This window comes from Bactrocera neohumeralis, unplaced genomic scaffold, assembly GCF_024586455.1.
Source record: "Bactrocera neohumeralis isolate Rockhampton unplaced genomic scaffold, APGP_CSIRO_Bneo_wtdbg2-racon-allhic-juicebox.fasta_v2 cluster11, whole genome shotgun sequence".
Taxonomy (NCBI): domain Eukaryota; kingdom Metazoa; phylum Arthropoda; class Insecta; order Diptera; family Tephritidae; genus Bactrocera; species Bactrocera neohumeralis.
In genome coordinates this window covers 10,439,598-10,461,287 of record NW_026089624.1, presented here as the reverse complement: position 1 = coordinate 10,461,287, position 21,690 = coordinate 10,439,598, and the positions used below count along the sequence as shown (strand labels likewise).

General features: G+C 43.2%; 1 protein-coding gene and 1 long non-coding RNA gene across 2 annotated transcripts; one reads left to right on the top strand and one right to left on the bottom strand.

Annotated features, from left to right (window-relative positions):
* Window positions 1-964: 964 nt before the first annotated feature.
* On the top strand, window positions 965-18,971 carry LOC126765761 (uncharacterized). The gene is made up of 3 exons (XM_050483503.1): window positions 965-1,097; window positions 8,115-8,161; window positions 18,750-18,971. Exons 1-3 carry the CDS (start codon window positions 965-967, stop codon window positions 18,969-18,971), a joined length of 402 nt encoding a protein of 133 aa, XP_050339460.1.
* LOC126765802 (uncharacterized) lies at window positions 14,136-14,507 on the bottom strand. Its single transcript, XR_007668596.1, has 3 exons — window positions 14,425-14,507; window positions 14,291-14,352; window positions 14,136-14,218 (listed from the first exon to the last, which is right to left on the bottom strand). It is a non-coding gene; the product is annotated as an uncharacterized LOC126765802 (long non-coding RNA).
* Window positions 18,972-21,690: the final 2,719 nt, after the last annotated feature.

Sequence of the window (21,690 nt, the reverse complement as noted above, 5' to 3'; positions counted from 1 at the left end):
CACAAGCTGTTCCTGCTCAAAAACCTTGACACGTGCACCCACGTCTTCAAGAGAGTAGACTCCATCAAGAAGTCATCCAGCGTGTAGACGACAAAACCTACATCATCAGGATCAATGGGGCAGACAAAACAGTCTCAATCGAAATGCTGAAGCCAGCATACATTGAGTTAACAGACAACTCACAACCAACACCTCAAAACTCACCACCACCTCTGCCGCAAACTTTGTAGCAGCAGCAATCATCTTCATCATCTTGCTGCCCAACTTCTAACTACATTCATCAACCAGCCTAACTGCACCAAACACCCGGACTAGGATCTAGTAAAGGAACTCAACCTTAAAAAAGTCCAGCAGGACTTTATTTGAGGGGAAGTACTGTGGGCACACAGACAAGATGTATCACATCTGGCAGCACTGTTTGTCAGTTATTCTATTATTTCATTCTCTGTATATTCTTGGAAATTTACAGTTTCAACCGAATTCCTCATTCTTAGTTTACAGTTTTAAGAAGCGTCACTTCTTGTACAGACGCCAACAAGAATACAAGTGTTTTAAGATCTCTTCAATAAATAATAGTTTAATATTAAATGTTGTGTCTTAATATCTCCACAGGCTTTTATCCGTCGGCTACTAAAAGTTCCATACACAAATTTTTGTCACGTAGTTAGTATTGTGATGTCGCACTTGTTAGCGGCTCCTTTTCGTTATACATTTTTTCGATGGCAGGTTTGATAAGTAAAAAAATGTGGTATTAAACGAAGTCACCGGCTGGCAGGTACGAAACATTTCGCATTTTTATATAGGTATATTTAACTTACTTATTTCTTTATACATACATAGTTCGCGATGAGTAAGTTAAAGGTTTAAGTATATTTCTATTGGCAATACAGTTCGATTCGAAATTTTTAAATATAAACTTTATAAATTTAACGGGAAAGATCAAGTGTGGAAAGGTGTGGCAGTGATGCAATTCCATCTACTCAAATTAAGATGTTTATGTTTTGCTGCTGTTGTTATATTTATAACACAGAATGTGTCAGGAATTGAAACTCGTGCAGAGCGGCGTATTGATCTTCTCAACGCACCGCATGATTTCGGTGAGTTGATTAATTATTCATATAAAAGTTTCAAATAAAATGCAACATATGGTAAGACAAGTTGGTACTATCACGTTTCTTAATGAAATTGAGAATTGAATTGAGGATATACCATACAATAATATTCTGTGATTATTACATATGTATATCAAATGCTTCCAATGAGTAAAATAACACTTTCGAAATATAAAACCACAGCTCCAGTTTTATTTAAATGTTTTTGGGATATTAAAAAAAAAGTTTAGCTTCGAAATAAAGTATGAGGTCTGGAAAAAAGAAATCCATTTTTTTCCATTAGGTTTAGTAATATCTATCATGCAGTGCTGTATATTTTGAGGCAGTAAATACTAAGCAAAAACTATAAATATTGTTTTTTAATAAAAATTAAAAATTGTTTATTTATGACATATTTTTATTAGTAGACGACACATTATGACGTTTAATCATATTTCGTCCTTCAAACAGTCATTTGATATTCTGTAAGTAGTGAGTTCTTATCAATAAAATATATCCTTGGTGTTAGATTTATCGGTGCTGAGTTTTCTACGGCTACATTTCACCGACATAAAACATAAAATGTTTTGCTTTCGCATGTAAATCTTGGTTTTTAACTATAAACTATTTTATTGAAATATAGTATTTATCTGAAAGCAAATTCCAGCTAATTTTATCCTGAAATGGCTCACGCATTTGTATATGTATGTATGTATGTCAAACGACAGTTTACCTCCCAGGACTATATCTTTTTACTGGCAAAAAATAAAAAAATTTTGAAGAGTACTTATTACATGTTAAAAAAAACAACTTACATTATAAGTAATATACCAGTAAAATTTAACAAACATGTAAAGTAATTCAAACAAAACTTCGTTAAACTTGAAGATTTATATCCATGTAGCTTAAATGCTAACACAACACCTTAATTACCATAAAAGTAGTATAACAAAGTTTTACACAGCAACCTTAGATTTTCTGGAGTTGCGTATATAGGTCCGTATCCAGCTCTTAAGTAATTGCTAAAGAAAATGTATTTCTTCAAGTAATTTTGACAGCTGGTTACGCATTGTGAATGAGTAAAAAAAAGTAAAATTAGTATAAAAAAGTTTTACACAGCACCATAAGAATTTCTGGAGTTAAGTATATAGGTCCGTATCCAGGTCTTAAGTAATTGCTCAAAAAAAAAAAACATAATTTTTTCAAGTAATTTTGACATCTGGTTACGCATTGTGAATGATCCACATTAGAAGACCAAGAGAGAATAAACAAAGAAGATAAACTTTGTGTGTAATATGTATGTGTGTAGTAACATAAATATTTTCATTGCGATTTACATAAGGAATGTTGTTGATGATTGGTAAGTTTCATACAACATTTCAAAATGAAGTATACTTCAAAATGATGCTTTTGACTAATTTAGGATGAATTTAACGATTAATTTGAATTTTCTCCAAGAAACAATTGTTGATAATTTGTTTCTTCGCAAAATTAGGATTGCCAAATACGCATTTTATTGAAAAAATGTAGTAAAAATTAGTACTACATTTCTTTAGAGCCGCATACTAGCACAAGAAAATTTACAGCAGGAAACTTATTTATTCTCTCTTGCTCTCCTAATGTGGATCATTCACAATGCGTAACCAGCCGTCAAAATGACTTGAAGAAATAATGCATTTTTTTCTTGAGCAATTACTTAAGACCTGGATACCGACCTTAAGACGGCAGTGACATATCAAACAGCTGATGTACACAATTTCGTAGTTTGTTGTTTTGGCATTTCGAATTTGGAGAAATTAAGTATTTTGAATTTAAATAAATAAATTAAGCATGCACAACCAGGAATATGTTAAAATCAATCCACTTTTATTTTAGTAAAACAATGTCCGGCGTGTACACAACACAACACAGCTATTCATTTTGCATGTACACAATTTCGTTGTTTCCATACTAATACCTTTACCATATTAGTGTCATCACTATTCCTCTATACTGTTGTCGGCAAAATTAGAAATATTTATAATTTAGCGAAAGCGACAACTGAAAGCTTTCTGTCGTGTAGTCGTGTAGCTGTATAAATAACTATGTTCTCCTTTTGTGTTTACAGCATTACTGTATCTACTGAGGGATGGACGCCAACAAAGAAAATAAAAAATGATGAACCTATACTATCAACGATTGGACCGTCTGAAAAAAGTAAATAATAGAAGCTTGTGAGAGTAGCATTATGAAATTTGTTTAAAAATGGCGACAAGTTATCGAGCAAAACTGTGCATACATCGGATATTTCCAACCTTCCTTCTATTAAATGTAAAAAGAATGGATTTATTTTTATACTCTTGCAACCAGTTGCTACTGAGTATTTACATAGTATAGTTTTGTTCACAAATTCCCATGATCACCCACGGACACCCGCGACAAACCCGTATACTTCAATTCAGCTACAACGGACTCCAGAGCAAGACCGAAGAAATAGAAACACCAAGCTAAACAGCCGCTCAGATCTTCTGAGTTGTGCCGGTTTCAACGTCTTACGTAGGGATCGCGAGCGAGATAATGGTTGTGGCCTAGCCTTCATATAGCACAACGCCGTGCAGTATCATCTAATTAATGAAGAAATCGACCGCAGGGATACTTCCCTTAGAATATCAGGGTATAGCTATCTGGTCAGGCGATGTCGACCTTGAAATATTTAATATATACATCCCTTCAGTTACATGTTGCCCTACAGGATATCACCCGAATATAGGTACGCTATTTCGTGGTGAAAACCGTCTGGTACAAGGCGACTTTAACGTGCACCACGATTTTTGCCCCCACCAGAGTTATGGGCACCTGTAATAGCTCGCCCAATATTACCATTGTTAGTGGTGGTCTGATAAATAGCATAACCTGGCGACCTATGCTTACTTGTGACTGTGGATAACCGTACCTTCGTTAACTTTAACAAAGCTAACTGGGTTGGCTTCACAGAATTTACTGACGCTCTATCAATTCCTACGGACGTATCCGTTGGTGAACGTCGATTCCGCAAGGTCATCGCAGCAGCTACTGCTCGCGTCATCCTGGCTGGAAGAATTGCGGAATCCGTGCCAAATTTCCCATCCAAAGAAGCCGTTTTAGCTAACCAGCGCGACACATTACGACAAGCCGATCTCGGGGATCCCCACTAATGGATCTCAATTTGGAGATTCGGCGATTGGTAAATCAAATCAACACAAGCGGACGAAATGGATAAAGCACTTGAAGTCCTGTAACCTCTCCACCGGTATGACTAAGCGTTGGTCTACTGTCAAGGCTTTGTCTAATCTGAGGAGACATGATGACCGACTTGAAGTTCAATTCAATGACCGTGCCTCTTCGGATCCGAAGAAGTGCGCGCGAGCTACTTTAGTCGGAGATTCGGCGATTGGTAAATCACCATAAGCGGACGAAATGGATAGAGCATCTGAAGTCCCGCAACCTCTCCCCCGGTGTGCGTAAATTTTGGTCTACTGTCAAGGCTTTGTTACCCGAAGAGGCATGATGACCGAATTGAAGTTCAGATCTGAAAGAGTGCGTGAGCTACTTTAGCCGGCAATTCACACTGCACCCTTCGGTAGACAAAACCAAACGGCGTGTTACCCGACGGCTCCGCAAAATGCCTAAAGACTGCGCGCCACTTACTTTCACCGATGAGAAGGTTCAGGATGTCATCAACAAAGCTAAATTTTCCAAATCCATTGACCCAGATGGAATCAACATGCTCCTGCTAAAGCATCTAAGCTCGACTGGAGTAAAATATCTCACCAAGATCCTCAACCTCTCGCTGACCAATCTTCAAATACCCGATTTTTGGAAAATCGGAAGAGTGGTCCCACTACTGAAACCTGGGAAACCCGTCAACAAAAGGGAGACCTATCGTCCGATAACTCTCCTCGCCCAGTAGTGGAGACACTTGAGGCCTTGCTACTCCCGACTCTCACTCATCACCTGAGCATAGCCAAACACCAGCATGGATTTCGAAAGGTGCACAGCACCGCCACAGCATTTAGCGTCATAAACGCTCAGATAGTTCGTGGCCTCAACCAGAAACGACCCTGTGAGAGAACGCATTTGACACTGTCAATCACACAACGCAACTACAGGACATCGAAAAAACTACGGCTCATAATGAACTCCTCTCCAAGCAGTTCCTGCTAGGATGTTTTCGTAGAAATCGCCCCTGCAGCTACCTGCTTGGAGCGGAACCGCCTCCTAGGAACATCAAGAGGTCTTTCCTTAACTACGACGACGACATCGAACAATACGCCGATCGGACTTCGGACGCAACTAACTTCCGACTGGTACTGACCGCCATTCACAGCTGAGCTATCAACACCTTCACCGACTCCTTCACGTGAATGACGTTCTTGGAGTCAAATCACCGTTCACCGCAGACGAAGAGCTCGAGTTGCCACGAGAAACGCGAGTGACCCTAGTGCAGCTTCATTCTGGATACTGTAGCAGGTTAAACTCCTACTTGTCCTAAATAGACCCTTACATATCTAATATATGTCTCCGCATGACACTGGCCACCTCTTTGTATGCCCCGCCAACCCCACTCATCTAACACCCCCTTTCCCTTTGGTCCGACGCCGTCGAAACAGTACGTTTCCTGGGCCTCCCGCTAGATGACGTCGACGACAACATGGATAACCCTTAACACCCTAACGGGGACTGATAACCATTAAAACAACAATAACTCGATTATCGAAGAAAACTGTCAACGTAAGCTTGATTTTTCATCTGCTTTGACGTGGTTTTTTCGGTTTCGGCTCACTTTTGCTACGATATTCGGTCGATTAATTTCTGTTTGCGGGTCTGAAGCATAGATCCAACAATAGTACTACGTTTCATGACATGCTGATAGTTTGAAAGTATTGTTTCACAGTCTTTAATGCGATGCTGTTTTTCGAAAAAATTAAGTGATTTTGGAACCAATCATGCTTTCACTTTCGTTAGGTCTAAATGATCTTTCAAAATCATTTTCACTGATCCTTTCGACATTACAACGATGCCAATAAGATATCTGAGTGTTAATAGCCGATTCTCAAGCACCAATTCCTTTATTTTATTGTCGTGTTGATCATCAGTTGATGTTGATGGTCGTCCTGGACGTGGTTCGTCGTTCACGCGAGTTATAATTTAACTTTTATTCCTCTAATATGTATAAACGTATACATGTATTTAAATAAAACGAATTATTGTTATATGAAAAATTCAACTTTACTCGTTTCTGTTGGTCTTCACACTGAATTCTTAAAACTAAATCTTAATCAACAGTGGTCGAAAATCAAGTTAAACCGTAATCATTCGAAATATGAAACTGTGAAACTGTCGATCAAGCATTATCAGCAATTTCGTTTGTTATTGCTTTAATATTGATTATGCATAATGCAGCAACATTTTAGCAGACTGTTTACATAACGAAACTTAAGCATTTTATTTGTATAAGGCACTTTAATTGACAAATTGTTTCCATGATATTATTTAACTTAAGTGAAACGACACCAATGTCGATTAGGCAGCGACATTTAAGTATCGTTATACATAAGTGTCGCTGACTTTGCCTAAACAATTTTGTAAAATTTCTTCAATATCTGAAGTTGTGGCAGAGGTTCGAGGTTTGGTAATGGGTGTTTGTGGTAGTATGTACGTAATTCTCGTTCTCCACTCTCTTCGAATAATGTGTTCCAATCAAAATCAGTTACTCGCGACAAACAATTATCGCCGAAGACCTTTTCCAACATTTTGAACGTTACGGCACAGAAATTTTATTCCGCAAACCAAATTGAAGGGAACTTCTTTGTCAAATAATTACGCTCCTCGTAAAAATCGCCGAATGCACTTTAGAAAAGACAAGTAGCAATACTAAACTTCTTCTTCTTAATTGGCGTAGACACCACTTACGCGATTATAGCCGAGTTAACAGCGCGCCAGTCGTTTCTTCTTTTCGCTACGTGGCGCCAATTGGATATTCCAAGCGAAGCCAGGAACTTTTCCACTTGGTCCTTCCAACGGAGTGGAAGTCTTTTTACGTGGCGGGTCCCAAACCCAGCGCACAACCCTATGTAGGGGATGTTTCGCCTTCTCACTTTAGCTCGCCTTCGAACGGATGTTTTTAAGCTACCCAGAGGATACTTGGTCAAAGACCGGAAGTTGTGAGCTGCTTGAGCCATGTGTAAAAGAATCGTTTCTGGCCACTCCCAAGTGAATGGCGATCAGAGAACTTTCCTCACGTGCGTAAACTTCTACACATGACTCCATCCTCTGTTGAACTGGGAAACTTTATTTCTCCTCCCCTCACCTTCACACTAAGTTTTTCAATAGCCCGTACACTTCTCGAAAGGGACGACTGACTCATTGGCAAGTTGACGTTGTTACCTACACATTTCTGGTATGAGCCGTGTCCAAAAAAGTTCCTAGCTGCTATAACCCTTACAGTTAAAGGTAGTGACGTTTTTGAATCGTGTGGGGTTAGATCATAAATAAGGCGACGGCAAATTTCAGGAGTTAATCGAAAATTTTGCCCAAAGGTATTCTTGCTCAAAGAAAATGGATTGCTATCGTCGCGTAAACATTTTAAATGCCGCGCGCGATTCCTATTCTCACAATTTTCATCTTCGTTTAACAATAATAACAGAAGTAAAATATCTTCCATTTTCACAACAAGATGCACAATCAGATAATGAATTCATAACGAGCACTGTCAAGAGCATTTGACATCTAACAACTTATAAAGAAAAGAGCTTTTTATTTCAGACACAGAACACGAAATGCTTGATAAATTTCAAATTTTGACAAATTAGAAATATGTTGAATTTGTCAAGTGCTCAGAATAAGGGTGATAAACCAATTATAAAAAGTGGTTTTTGTATATAAAATTTTTCAATGTAATGTTTTGCCAACGCCTTTAATCCTTTTAGATTTTGAGAGAGAAAATATTCGACATCATTTGTTTATTGGTAACAAAGGGGCTTTAATTTCAATCATTAATTTCAGATGCGGCTTACGGACCCCACTACACGGATGTCGAAAACTACTGTAACGTGGCTTTTACCACCTTACAATAATTTACGTCAACTTCGCTCCACAGTACATCATGTACCTTCACCATACCACCATACGTACTAAACTTCACCGCATTGACTACGCACCCAACTCACCTCACTACGATGATGAAAGCTGCTAGAGCTTTCCACCATACGTACTAACGCACCTCGCTACGGTGACGAAAGCTGCGCTATGCTGCTATATAAGCAAGCACTTCACACCGAACGGGCCCTCTTTTGCTCCAGCTCGCCGAACCGGACGGTCGCTCAGCATCACGTAGGAAAGCAGCAGTAAGCAGGGAGGAGCCCGTTTTTCATCAACGGGCACGCTTAGTTTCACCCGTTTTCATCACCGCCGTCCACTTCTCCGTGCCAGCCCTACCAAGCGTCTACGTCGGGCGCTTAGTTTCACCCGTTTTCATCACCGCCGTGCCGACTTCATCAAACGTCAACGCCGGGCACGTTAGTTTCACCCGTTTTCATCACCGCCGTGCCGACTTCATCAAGCGTCAACGCCTGACTCATCAATCCGGTTTATTTCCATCGCGCTGGTCTGGCTGTCCGCATAAGGAGTGGGGGTGTGGATATAACTTTACGAGGATAAAACTCGTCTCTCTTTTGCTAAGGGTTCGTGGGTCCCAAGGCTGACCCTGGAGCGGCTGAGCATACCTCAGCTATGGACGAAACCCCATTACAAATGGCGCCCGAGCAGGGACCTGACTTCGTGAGTGACAGTGAAAAACATGAAACAGTCACCAACGCTCATGAATCAGGTTCGCCGCACCTCCTACATAATCATAAGCATCGCAGTACTCCAGCGAATAAGGCTCTAACGCTGGAGACGGACACGACCAGTTGGATTTACTGGCTGAAGAAGGACCGATTAATCACCGAGTGCAGACGACACCACATCCCTGTCGAAGGACGCACCGTAGCAGACCTCCGTAGCGAGCTGAGCGCCTGCATCCGTGCAAAGCGCCACCATAAATCCACGGAGGACCTAGTGCAAGCTTTGGAAAGGGAAATGAAGGAGGAAGATAACGCCACCATACTCGTTCCAACCACCACGGTAAGAATCCCAAGCAAAGCGGTAGCAACACGTGGCGACATAACCTCAGCTGCAAGAGTGCCGGATTTGGAGGTTATAAACTCCGTGCGGCGATGGAACATACGCTACAGCGGTCGCGAAAATTTACACGACTTTCTAGAGCGATGCGAAGAACTAGCCGAATGCTACTCTATAGCAAACAACCAGCTTCTTGCCACGATGCCGGAAATTCTGCAGGACAAAGCGCTGCAATGGTTTCGTGTAAAACGCAACACCATCAACACGTGGGACGACTTTCGTTACGAGGCTGAGCGGTTCTTTTTACCGAAGCGTCACCTCGCACATCTGGAGGAAACCATCCACCAGCGCAAGCAATTTCCCAGAGAGAAGGCAAAGGATTATGAGCTGGCTATCCAAACGCTTATCCGCCAGCACCCGAAACTTCGCGATGAAGATCACACCGAACGCATATATGACGGCTTAAGGGTGGAATATCGCTTATATGTCCGTCGGAGCGATTTCAACAGTGTGGACGAACTACTCGAATTAACGGAAGAATTCGAGTTGCTGAAAGGCGAGGAGACCAGGCAAGCGAGAAACACCAATCACTGTTTGACGGCAATAAGTAATAAGTATTGCCGCGAGAAAGTTTGTTGGCGATGCAAGCAGCCGGGACACCGAAGACACCAATGTCGCAACCAGCAGCGAATATTTTGCTCTCGCTGCGGACTCGACGGAACCATGTCGCGGGACTGCACTTGTCCTACACATGTGGCAGTGTGCGCCACTCCGCCCGAACCCCGCACAGCGGCACGCAAAGCAACGCTTCCGCACCCAGAAGGGAAGCAAGATGGCCGTTATTATCTGCCCATCACTATTGCGGGCATGCAGGTCGAAGCCCTGGTGGACACCGGAGCCACGCTCACATACATCGGTAAGGAACTCCAGCGTCATTTAGACAACCACAGGATTAAAGCCAAACGCCAGACCCGTCGTATTCAGCTAGCTAACCGCACGTATATACCTAGCACGAAAATGTATCCCGTTACTATCGAGCTGGGCAAGAAGACGACGCATCTACTCGTATCCGCTTTACCGACGCTGTCGGAACCTGTCATCCTGGGCATGGATTTCCTGAGGAAGAGGGACCTGACTATCACCATCGATGGTCAAGCCCTAGCCGCTACACGCCTGAGCACGCAGGCACCTGCCGACCACCTCGCGATGCTAACCGAGAGGCAACATCTTACAGAAAGGGAGAATCACCAATTGAATACGCTCCTCACTGAAAACGCAGCAGTGTTCTCGACGATCACCGGCCCCAGCACAGCCGCCGAGCATGTGATTCGGCTTAAACACGATCGCCCACTGAAGCAGAGATATTATCCGCGCAACCCAGCGATGCAAGGAGTAATCAATCAGGAGGTGAACGAACTGATTGCAACCGGCCGCATCGAAGTCTCTAACAGCGCTTACAGCTCGCCCATTGTCTTAGTGCGAAAGAAACAAGGAAGTTGGCGAATGTGTATCGACTACCGGCAACTTAACGCAGCAAGTATACCAGACGCATACCCACTTCCCCAAATAAACGCAATCCTAGACCAGTTGAAGGAAGCTCGGTTTATCTCGACCATCGACCTGAAGAACGGCTACTGGCAGATTCCGCTACACCCCCGCTCACGCCCGTACACCGCGTTTAGCGTCCCGGGGAGAGGTTTATTCCAGTGGCGAGTGATGCCTTTTGGGCTGCATTCAGCGCCCGCAACATTCCAGCGAGCCTTAGACACCGTCCTGGGATCAGAACTACAGCCGAAGGTCTTCGCCTATCTGGACGACATCATTGTACTGGGAAACTCTTTCGAAGAGCACTTGGACTATTTGCAAGCAGTGTTCACGCTCCTTCAACAAAACCGCATGCAGATCAACTTTGAGAAGAGCAAGTTCGTGCAGCAACGCCTCCATTACTTGGGCCATGTAGTCAGCAACGAGGGTATTCACACCGACCCGGCTAAGGTGGCAGCCATTAGCGATATGGCAGCACCTACCACCATCCGAGAACTACGCCGCTTCCTGGGAGCAGCCTCGGGGTACCGACGTTTCGTAGCAGACTTCGCCACAATATCAGCACCACTGAACCGTTTATTGAAAAAGAACCAGCGTTGGTCATGGGGTGCCGAACAAGAAGAAGCATTCCAGGCGTTAAAGGAAAGACTAACTAGTGCACCCATCCTGGCCTGCCCTGACTTCGAGAGGCCTTTCTGCCTGCAGACTGACGCCAGCGGAGAAGGACTAGGCGTGGTACTATTTCAACGCCATTCGGACCAAGAACGGGTTGTAGCATACGCCAGTCGCAGCTTGACAGAGTTGGAGAAGCGATACTCTGCCACCGAACAGGAGTGCCTAGCCGTATTGTGGGGTATAAGGAAAATGCGACCATACCTGGAGGGCTATCATTTCACCGTAATCACCGACCATCATTCGCTTAAATGGCTTCACACCCTGCAGAACCCGTCCGGAAGACTCGCAAGGTGGGCCCTAGAGCTACAACAGTTTGACTTCGACATCGAGTATCGCAAAGGTACCCTCAACGTAGTCGCCGACGCGCTATCCAGATGCCCACTGAAAGACCAAGAAGGCAATGCGGAACTTTTGCATGCCGTCCATGATCAACCGGATAGATGGTATGAAAGACGTACGCGCCAGGTACACGATCAACCAAAGAAACATCCCGATTACCAACTTATCGATGGCCGGCTCTTTCGGCACATCGCCCCACGCAATACGCTATCCAGGTCACCACGCTGGAAACTATGCGTACCGGAGCACCGTCGACTCGAGGTCCTGAGAGAAAATCACGACGCTAGTACCGGCGGTCACATGGGTGTACACAAAACACTCAAACGCACACAAGAAGGGTATTATTGGCCTGGGATGCATAGGGATGCACTCAGATATGTTCGTCGATGCCAACAATGTGCCGAATATAAGGTAGACCAACGCCGACCTGCCGGGATGATGGCCACCATGCAATGCTCACGACCGTGGGAAGTTGTAACGGCGGATTTTGTGGGCCCACTACCACGTTCAACAAATGGCAACACATGCTTGCTAGTGCTCACGGATAAGTTCTCCAAGTGGGTGGAGCTCATGCCAGTCCGGAATGCAACCACCGCCAGCGTTATAAAGGCGCTACGAGAGCGCGTGATATACCGGTTTGGTTGCCCTGACGTATTCCTTACCGACAACGGGAAGAAATTCACCGGCAAGCCGCTCACACAGTTCCTGGAGAGCCACGGAATTCAACATCGTTTCACCGCCATTTACGCTCCACACGAGAACCCAACCGAGCGCACCAACAGAGTCGTGAAAACTATGATCGCCCAACGAGCAAAGGCCGATCATCGGACCTGGGACCACCAACTAGCCGAAATAGCTTTCGCGATAAATACATCACAACACGACTCAACAAAAACATCAGCAGCTGAGATAAACTTCGGGTACACACCAGCTACACCGAAACAAATCCGCAAAGAAGGGAACGTGCCCGACGAAGAAGCCACCACCGTGCCGACACTCACCGAGCTTTGGCAAGAAGTTTCTCGCAACTTGTCTACCGCAGCAAAACGCCAGAAGAGATACTACGACGCAGACGACCATGGAAGCCACTTATCGGCGAGAAAGTACTCAAAAGAGATCATCCGCTCTCTTCCGCAGTAAACAATTTTGCACAGAAGCTTGCTCCGAAGTATTCTGGCCCATATATCGTCAGAAAATTCAAGTCGACCAATACAGTTGAACTTGCGAATCCGAACGCACCAGGTGGGCGTACCATTCATGTGCATCTGCAAGATCTAAAGCAGCTGCCAACCGAATACTAAACTTGAGTAGCCGCTAGCGCGATCTCTACCGAGCCTACGGACTCTAACTCCGAGCCACCTAGCACCAATGTAACGCAACCATAGACGATGCGTCCTACATTTATACGATTGCACAGCGGAATTTGAAGTGTATTAGTTTAAGGAGCAATGTAAGAATTTGTACGACTAGGTCAATGAATTTTAATTGTATTAGTTTGAGTATCAGCTTATGAATAATATATAGAGATCACTAGTTGTAAGTACGCATAATCGTAGTATAAGGCTCCTTGTACCATAAATTAAGAATTTTCTATTAAATAAAGGTTTCACACCCCCTCCCCGTTCACGGCACACGCCAACCAGGACAGCCAGCCAGCCTCCAGCCGAACCATCGTGGGAGATCGAAACCGCTCCTTCCACCGGCCGCCAGCGAAGTATCATTGTCCGAAGTGAGGGGGGACTGTAACGTGGCTTTTACCACCTTACAATAATTTACGTCAACTTCGCTCCACAGTACATCATGTACCTTCACCATACCACCATACGTACTAAACTTCACCGCATTGACTACGCACCCAACTCACCTCACTACGATGATGAAAGCTGCTAGAGCTTTCCACCATACGTACTAACGCACCTCGCTACGGTGACGAAAGCTGCGCTATGCTGCTATATAAGCAAGCACTTCACACCGAACGGGCCCTCTTTTGCTCCAGCTCGCCGAACCGGACGGTCGCTCAGCATCACGCAGGAAAGCAGCAGTAAGCAGGGAGGAGCCCGTTTTTCAGCACCGCCGTGCCGACTTCATCAAACGTCAACGCCGGGCACGCTTAGTTTCACCCGTTTTCATCACCGCCGTGCCGACTTCATCAAACGTCAACGCCGGGCACGCTTAGTTTCACCCGTTTTCATCACCGCCGTGCCGACTTCATCAAACGTCAACGCCGGGCACGCTTAGTTTCACCCGTTTTCATCACCGCCGTGCCGACTTCATCAAACGTCAACGCCGGGCACGTTAGTTTCACCCGTTTTCATCAACGCCGTCTACATCGCCGTACCAGCTTTAACAAGCGTCAACGCCGGGCACGTTAGTTTCACCCGTTTTCATCACCGCCGTGCCGACTTCATCAAGCGTCAACGCCGGGCACGCTAGTTTCACCCGTTTTCATCAACGCCGTCTACATCGCCGTACCAGCTTTAACAAGCGTCAACGCCGGGCACGTTAGTTTCACCCGTTTTCATCACCGCCGTGCCGACTTCATCAAGCGTCAACGCCGGGCACGCTAGTTTCACCCGTTTTCATCAACGCCGTCTACATCGCCGTACCAGCTTTAACAAGCGTCAACGCCGGGCACGTTAGTTTCACCCGTTTTCATCACCGCCGTGCCGACTTCATCAAACGTCAACGCCGGGCACGCTTAGTTTCACCCGTTTTCATCACCGCCGTGCCGACTTCATCAAACGTCAACGCCGGGCACGTTAGTTTCACCCGTTTTCATCACCGCCGTGCCGACTTCATCAAGCGTCAACGCCTGACTCATCAATCCCGTTTATTTCCATCGCGCTGGTCTGGCTGTCCGCATAAGGAGTGGGGGTGTGGATATAACTTTACGAGGATAAAACTCGTCTCTCTTTTGCTAAGGGTTCGTGGGTCCCAAGGCTGACCCTGGAGCGGCTGAGCATACCTCAGCTATGGACGAAACCATTTTAAGGTGTAAAACTCATATAGAGGCCAAGTTCTCACTCAAATTTATCTATTTTAGGTAAAAAGACACACTCTTATGAGTAAAATACACTCTCACATTTGAACTATTTTCGGTCATAAAGTGGCACACAATAAAGACATAATTCGTGCACAGTTTTATTCCGTTATATTATGTATTTGCTTCTTGATTTGTGTACTGTAAACTGAACGAATCTAGTGGAATTTAAAGTTGTGCTATATGGGAAGTAGGCGTGGTTATTGTCCGATTTCGCTTATTTTCACAACATTATATAGAAATATGTACAAAAAGAATGCCACGCCCATTGCCCAATTTTTACCCCGACCCCTAAAAACATTGTCATACCATCCCGGCGGCAAATTTTTACGTTTATAGCGATTTCAGTTATTGATTTATCGCGCTGCTAGTAGTTTTGAACAGTACCGTTATATGGGGAGTGAACGAGGTTCTCATTGTATTACATCCATTACATTCCACTATCATCAGGAGGTCTCGTAGAATTGGTGTTGGGCGAATTTGGTGGTTTTAACCTAATTGGTTTAGGAGATATGTACATTAAATTTATTAGGGGCCGGGGCTAAGCTCCCCTGTGCCAAATTTGAGTTTTATATCATAAAGTAGTCCTTAGTTATGGCACTTTATATGTTTTCGATTAATGGCGGTTTGTGGCCGTGGCAGTGAGCTGATTACACCCATCTACAAGCTTGAAATCTTTTTGTACTAAGGAGAATCGAGTCATGTGTAGAAGTTCACGCATGTGAGGAAAGTTCTGTGATCGCCCCTCATTTGGGAGTGGTCAGATAAACATATAGCTTAAGCAACTCACGACTCCCTCTGGGTAGCCGAAGAACATCTGTTTGAAGGCGAGCTAAAGTGAGAAGGCGAAACATCCCCTCCGCAGGGTTCTGCGCTGAGATTGGGATCCGCCACTTAAAAAGAACCACCCAATGAAAAATAACAACCAGCCTCGGATGAAAGATTTTTGATGACGACCATGGCAAACGAATTAAGGATTACGATTTAAGGGCATGCACCTGAAATGTCCGGTCCCTCAATTGCGATAGACAGGGCAAGGACTGAGGCGAGTAGGTCCTTGTGTCATTTACTACAGTAGCCATATAAGGAACGCAATCCGCATCAGAGCGAAGTTCTTCAAAATATCGCTGATTTGCGCCCACTCCCCGACGGAAGAGGACACCTATGACAACTGCCCCCGCCACGATATCAAAGAGAAAACTGGCTGCCAACCTCGCAACGTTACGATCGACCATAACACGTACGGGATGTGATAGATACCGAGAGTTTAAGAGGGAAGCGAGACGCATTTGAAGACAGAAAAAGAGAGATATCGAAATGCGTGAGTGTGAAGAGCTTGACAAGCTGTCCGACAAAGGTAATGCTGGAAAATTCTACGAAAAAAGGCGGCGTGATCTAGTGACCGATACCCAGAGCATACTAAAATTATTGAGGAAACACTTCTTCAACCTACTGAATGGCAGTGAAAGTATAACGCCAGGAGAGGGAGAACCCGATTACCCAATCGATGACGATGGAGCAGACATTCCATTGCCCAACCATGAATAAGTTCGAATAGTAATTACTCGTCTGAAGAACAACAAAGCGCCGGGGGCCGATGGATTGCCGGCCGAGCTATTCAAACACGGCGACGAAGAACTGAAAAGGAGCATGCATCAGCTTCTTTGTAAAATTTGGTTGGCCGAAAGCATGCCCAACGATTGGAATTTAAGTGTGCTCTGCCCAATCCACAAAAAGGGAGACCCCACAATCTTCGCCAACTACCTTCCCAATTAAGTCTCCTAAACATCGCGTATAAGGTTCTGTCGAGTGTATTGTGTGAAAAATTTAAGCCCACCGTCAACAAACTGATTGGACCTTATCAGATTGGCTTTAGACCTGGAAAATCAACAACCGACCAGATATTCACAATGCGCCAATTTTGGAAAAGACCCGTGAAAGGAGAATCGACACACACCACTTCTTCGTCGATTTCAAAGCTGCTTTCGACAGCACGAAAAGGAGCTGCCTTTATGCCGCGATGATTTATGCCGATCTGAATTTGGTATCCCCGCAAAACTAATACAGCTGTACAAACTGATGTTGAGCAACATCAAAAGCTCCGTCAGGATCGGGAAGGACCTCTCCGACCCGGTCGATACCAAACGAAGTTTCAGACAAGGCGACTCCCTTTCGTGCGAGTTCTTCAATCTGCTCTTGGTTAAAATAATTCGAGCTGCAGAACTTAATCGATCAGGTACAATCTTCTATAAGAGGGTACAGCTGCTTGCGTATGCCGAGTATACTGATATCATTGCCCTCAACACCCGCGCCGTTATTTCTGCTTTCTCCAGACTGGATAAGGAAGCAAGGCAAATTGATCTGGCAGTGAACGAGGGCAAGACGAAATATCTCCTGTCATCAAACAAACAGTCGTCGCACTCGCGACTTGGCTCTAGCGTCACTGTTGACAGTCATAACTTTGAAGTTGTAGATAATTTCGTCTATTTAGGAACCAGTATTAACACCACCAACAATGTCAGCCTGGAAATCCAACGCAGGATTGCTCTTGCCAACAGGTGCTACTTCGGACTGAGTAGGCAATTGAAAAGTAAAGTCCTCTCTCGACAAACAACAACCAAACTCTATAAGTCACTCATTATTCCCGTCCTGCTATATGGTGCAGAAGCATGGACGATGACAACAACTGTTGAGTCGACGTTGCAATTTTTCGATAGAAAAGTTTTGCGGAAGATTTATAGTCCTTTGCGCGTTGGCCGCGGCGAATATCGCATTCGATGGAACGATGAGCTGTATGCGATATACGACGACATTGGCATAGTTCAGCGAATTAAAAGACAGCGGCTACGCTGGCAAGGTCATGTTGTCCGAATGGACGAAAACACTCCAGCTCTGAAAGTATTCGACGCAGTACCCGCCGGGAAAAGCAGAGCAAGAGGTAAACCTCTACCATGTTGGAGAGACCAGGTAGATAAGGGCCTGGTTTTGCTTGGAATCTGCAATTGGCGCCACATTGCGGAAAGAAGAAACGACTGGCGCGCTGTTGTTAACTCGGCTATAATCGCGTTAGCGGTGTCTACGCCAGTAAAGAAGAAGAAGAAGGAACCCGCCTACCAAGTTTCATCAAGATATCTTAATTTTTACTCAAGTCAGGGCTTGTACAGACGGCCGGACAGACAGACAGTCAAACGGATTTCAACTTTGCTCGCCGCCCTGATCGTTTACTATATATATATATGTATATGTGTAATCATATATCAATCACCATTAGTTTTGGGTGATACGTAGAACCGGTAGGTGAGCAAAACTTAATACTCAGTAGCAACAAGTTGCAAGAGTATAAAAGTTGGATTGTGGAACATATTTTGATTAAAACAATCTGTGTTGTAAATAACTTAAATGATATTGATCGAAAAAGTTTTTTTCGTATTTTGTCAATAGATGTCGGTGGGTGGAAATTTTTTTTTATCAAATCCATTGCGTTGCTAGATAAGACTTCATTTGATAACCAACCAGTTCTATGCACTTGAAATGAAATTTTGCGCCTATAGTGTTTCGGGGTCTTTTATGACCATTCTTCCATATTATGCTCGGAGATCTATAACGTTCACTTGATTTCGTAAATGTCGAATACAAAATATCTTCTTTCCTTATGTCCTTTACTTATGCATTTCGCGAAGAGTGCAATAATTCTAATGAACAAGATAGGAACACAAAATAAAATACTTCAATAGGTCAGCTTGAAAGGTGACGATGGCTGCTACAAAACTTGCCATATTTATGGTTTCCTTAATTTGTATTTGACAGTTTTTGATATATTGAAATTCTGTATAGCTACCATACAAAGTGAATGGTCGGAATCATTTTAGCTTCGGTGCAGCCGAAGTTAACGTTTTTTTCTTTTTTTTTTTGATTTCAAGATACAAAAAAATGATTGTAAACAAATGCAAACAAACATATTTTTTATTTTGCCATCTAGGCGCTCATCACGTATACATGTTTTCCGGCGTGACTGCATATCTCGTGGCGGTGCTTGCGACAGTAGGCCCAATGACTGCTGCTACAATAGCTCGTGTCGTTGCAATCTCTGGGGCAGCAATTGTCGTTGTCAACGCATGGGACTCTTCCAGAAGTGGGGCTAAGCGCCAATGTACGTAATAAAGATTTCAAACTACTGACAACCAATATTCAGTCAATGGCTGCTTCAAGATAAAGACCGTCAAACATCGCAACTATTGTTTAACAAGTCGTGCTGTGATATCGTTACGATTGCTAGCTGATTGACCGCGATCCATAATTCCGCACGTATGTCATCGCATTTTGAGAGTACTTCTTGGCTTTCTTTGGGCTGCCATACGTTGATGGCAAAAAGAACGCCGACAAATATTAGCGCGACCTCTTCGCGGCTTCGTAACAAATTTCAATCAGTAATTGATCACTTCGTCTGAAACACACATAAAGTTTTCACTGAATAATTTTCAATAATTTTTCCTTGGATACCCGTAATAAAAAAGCAAGTGACCGCAATTGAACGATTCAAATAATTTACAAATTAAAATATTGAAAAACAAAACAAACAAAAATTGAAAAAAAGTGTATGAAAAATGTTATTTTTTGGAATTGTCCAATTTTCCGACTTCTCCTCATGAAAAGTATAAGGTATTTGTTTCTAAACCTTTCCCGATCCACAACAAACAACCTTTAAAAATTTCATCAACCGTTCTCTTAGTGTTACTAACAAACAAACATTCATTTTTATATACATATGTACATATATATGTATGTATGAATGTAACGTTTGTATGGGGAAAAGAAAAAGGTTGTTTTTAGGGGTTTTCCGGAAATTATTCGAATTTTTCTCGCCGTTAAAACCATCTTTGAACTTCAGCGAACATTTAAGAAAAAGAATTGGCCAAATTGGTCCAGGCGTTATTGAGTTATGAACGTACATACATTTTGGCGATTCATTTTTATATATGTAGACAATGGCCTTCATATATTATAATGTATATTTACTATAAACGCCGTGAACGTTACATTTAATGCTAGGGATGAACCAGATGTAGGATCAGTTAATGTGGGTCAGTTCAATAAGTGAACAATTGGTCTGTAGTCTGTCGAAAGCGTTATATATACATATATACAGAATACAATCAAAAAAATCTCAAAATGAATTGAATATTTGTAACATACATATATCTCCTTCAAATTTGTTTTGAATTTTTATACCTTGCGGCCGTTGCTACGCCACCTCCAATATTAAATATTTATGTGATGACTTTTGTTTCCATATTTGGAGTTTCTTTTCAGTTTGTTTGAGTATCACGGAAATGTTCTACATAAACTTGGCTTTTCACCAAGTATATTGTGCTGTAGTTTGTGAGTTATGGAATATCACCTAAAGATTTTACATTACATAGAGCTATTTTTGTTATTTTAGTAAACGCTAATGATTTGACACCTGCACCTTTTGATTATAACACGAAAAGTCCTATGTTAGGAAATTTTTACTATCATTTTCGGTTTTAGCAAACCAAAATTAGCACGAGGCAACCTCTTATATCACAGTCTCAAAATTGGCTCTGTTGAAACCGTAGTTAAGCCAATATACTAGTTCAACGGCTGGAACGTATTCAAAGAGCGCCCCTCATAGGTACGCCAATCATGGGACACAATGCACAACGTGCATCTGTAGTCATAGCTGGTAACTGCATTGCAGCGAAAACTATTATTAGACTTAGGGAAGCTGGGTATACAAGGTGTTGTGTGCAGGGACACACTAAAATTTTCCATTATTTCGATTCCATTCCTTACAATTTAGAACATTGCGTCGCTGAACCTTCTCCGGTTCCTCCTCTGTTCACACACCTGCGAGATATTTGTGGCCGCAGCGAAACCGTTGGAGAAGAGGTAGAGTAGGTTGGTAGAGGCAAGATCCTTTTTGACCAAAGGGAACCGTAAGAGGTCCTCCGAACTACTTGCACTCAGCAAAGTCAATCTCGCAGCTAATGTGGGTGTTCTGACTGGACACTATCCAATAGAGACACCCAGTACGAGTAAATGTTTACCAATGGTGTATGGAGGAAGGCCAGGTGGAATCATCATGTCACTTTCCCCTCTATTGTTTAGCTTTTGCCTGACTGAGATTGAAACATCTCGGTAAACACATCTTTGGGGAACCTACACTTAACAAATTTGTGGTAACTTTAAAACGCTTCGTCTATCTATGAGGTTATGCACTTTTAGGAATTTTTGGGTAACTCAAAGGGCAAATACATGTCCAAGTGGATTCCACGAAATTTGGATCAGCCCTACGACCTAACATAATGTTATTGAACTGGGGAGTTAATCGGCGAGGTGGTGCACTAATAAAGATGTTCTCTATCGCGAATATGATACTGTTACGCAATAAGCGCATCGAAAATTATGTTTAGCGCAGCCGCCTCTTAATGTCGGCACTAGTGTATTGTACTTGTGCGTTTAACGAAAGTTTGATCAAACTGATGAAATTGACAAAAGTAACGAACAAACAATGTTAAATCGTAGTTTTTATTTGTAGTTTAACTGCACTCAAATAATTTACTTTTTTAACTTTTAACTAAAAAAAACAGAACAAACGGTTTTTACGGCAAAATCAATTTATTTTATTCAAAATAGTCTCCTTCTGCTTCAGTACAGCTTTTTGCACGGTCCAAAAGAATGTCGAACGAGTTTTTAGCTCGTTGGCCGGTATGGCCGCCAGTATGCCAGTGCAAGCCTTTTTGAATGGCCTCTACGTCTGCCATAACGCTTTCCTTTTATGTATGGCCAAATGCATTTTCCGAAAAGGAGAAGTCGCACGTGCCACATCAGGTGAATACG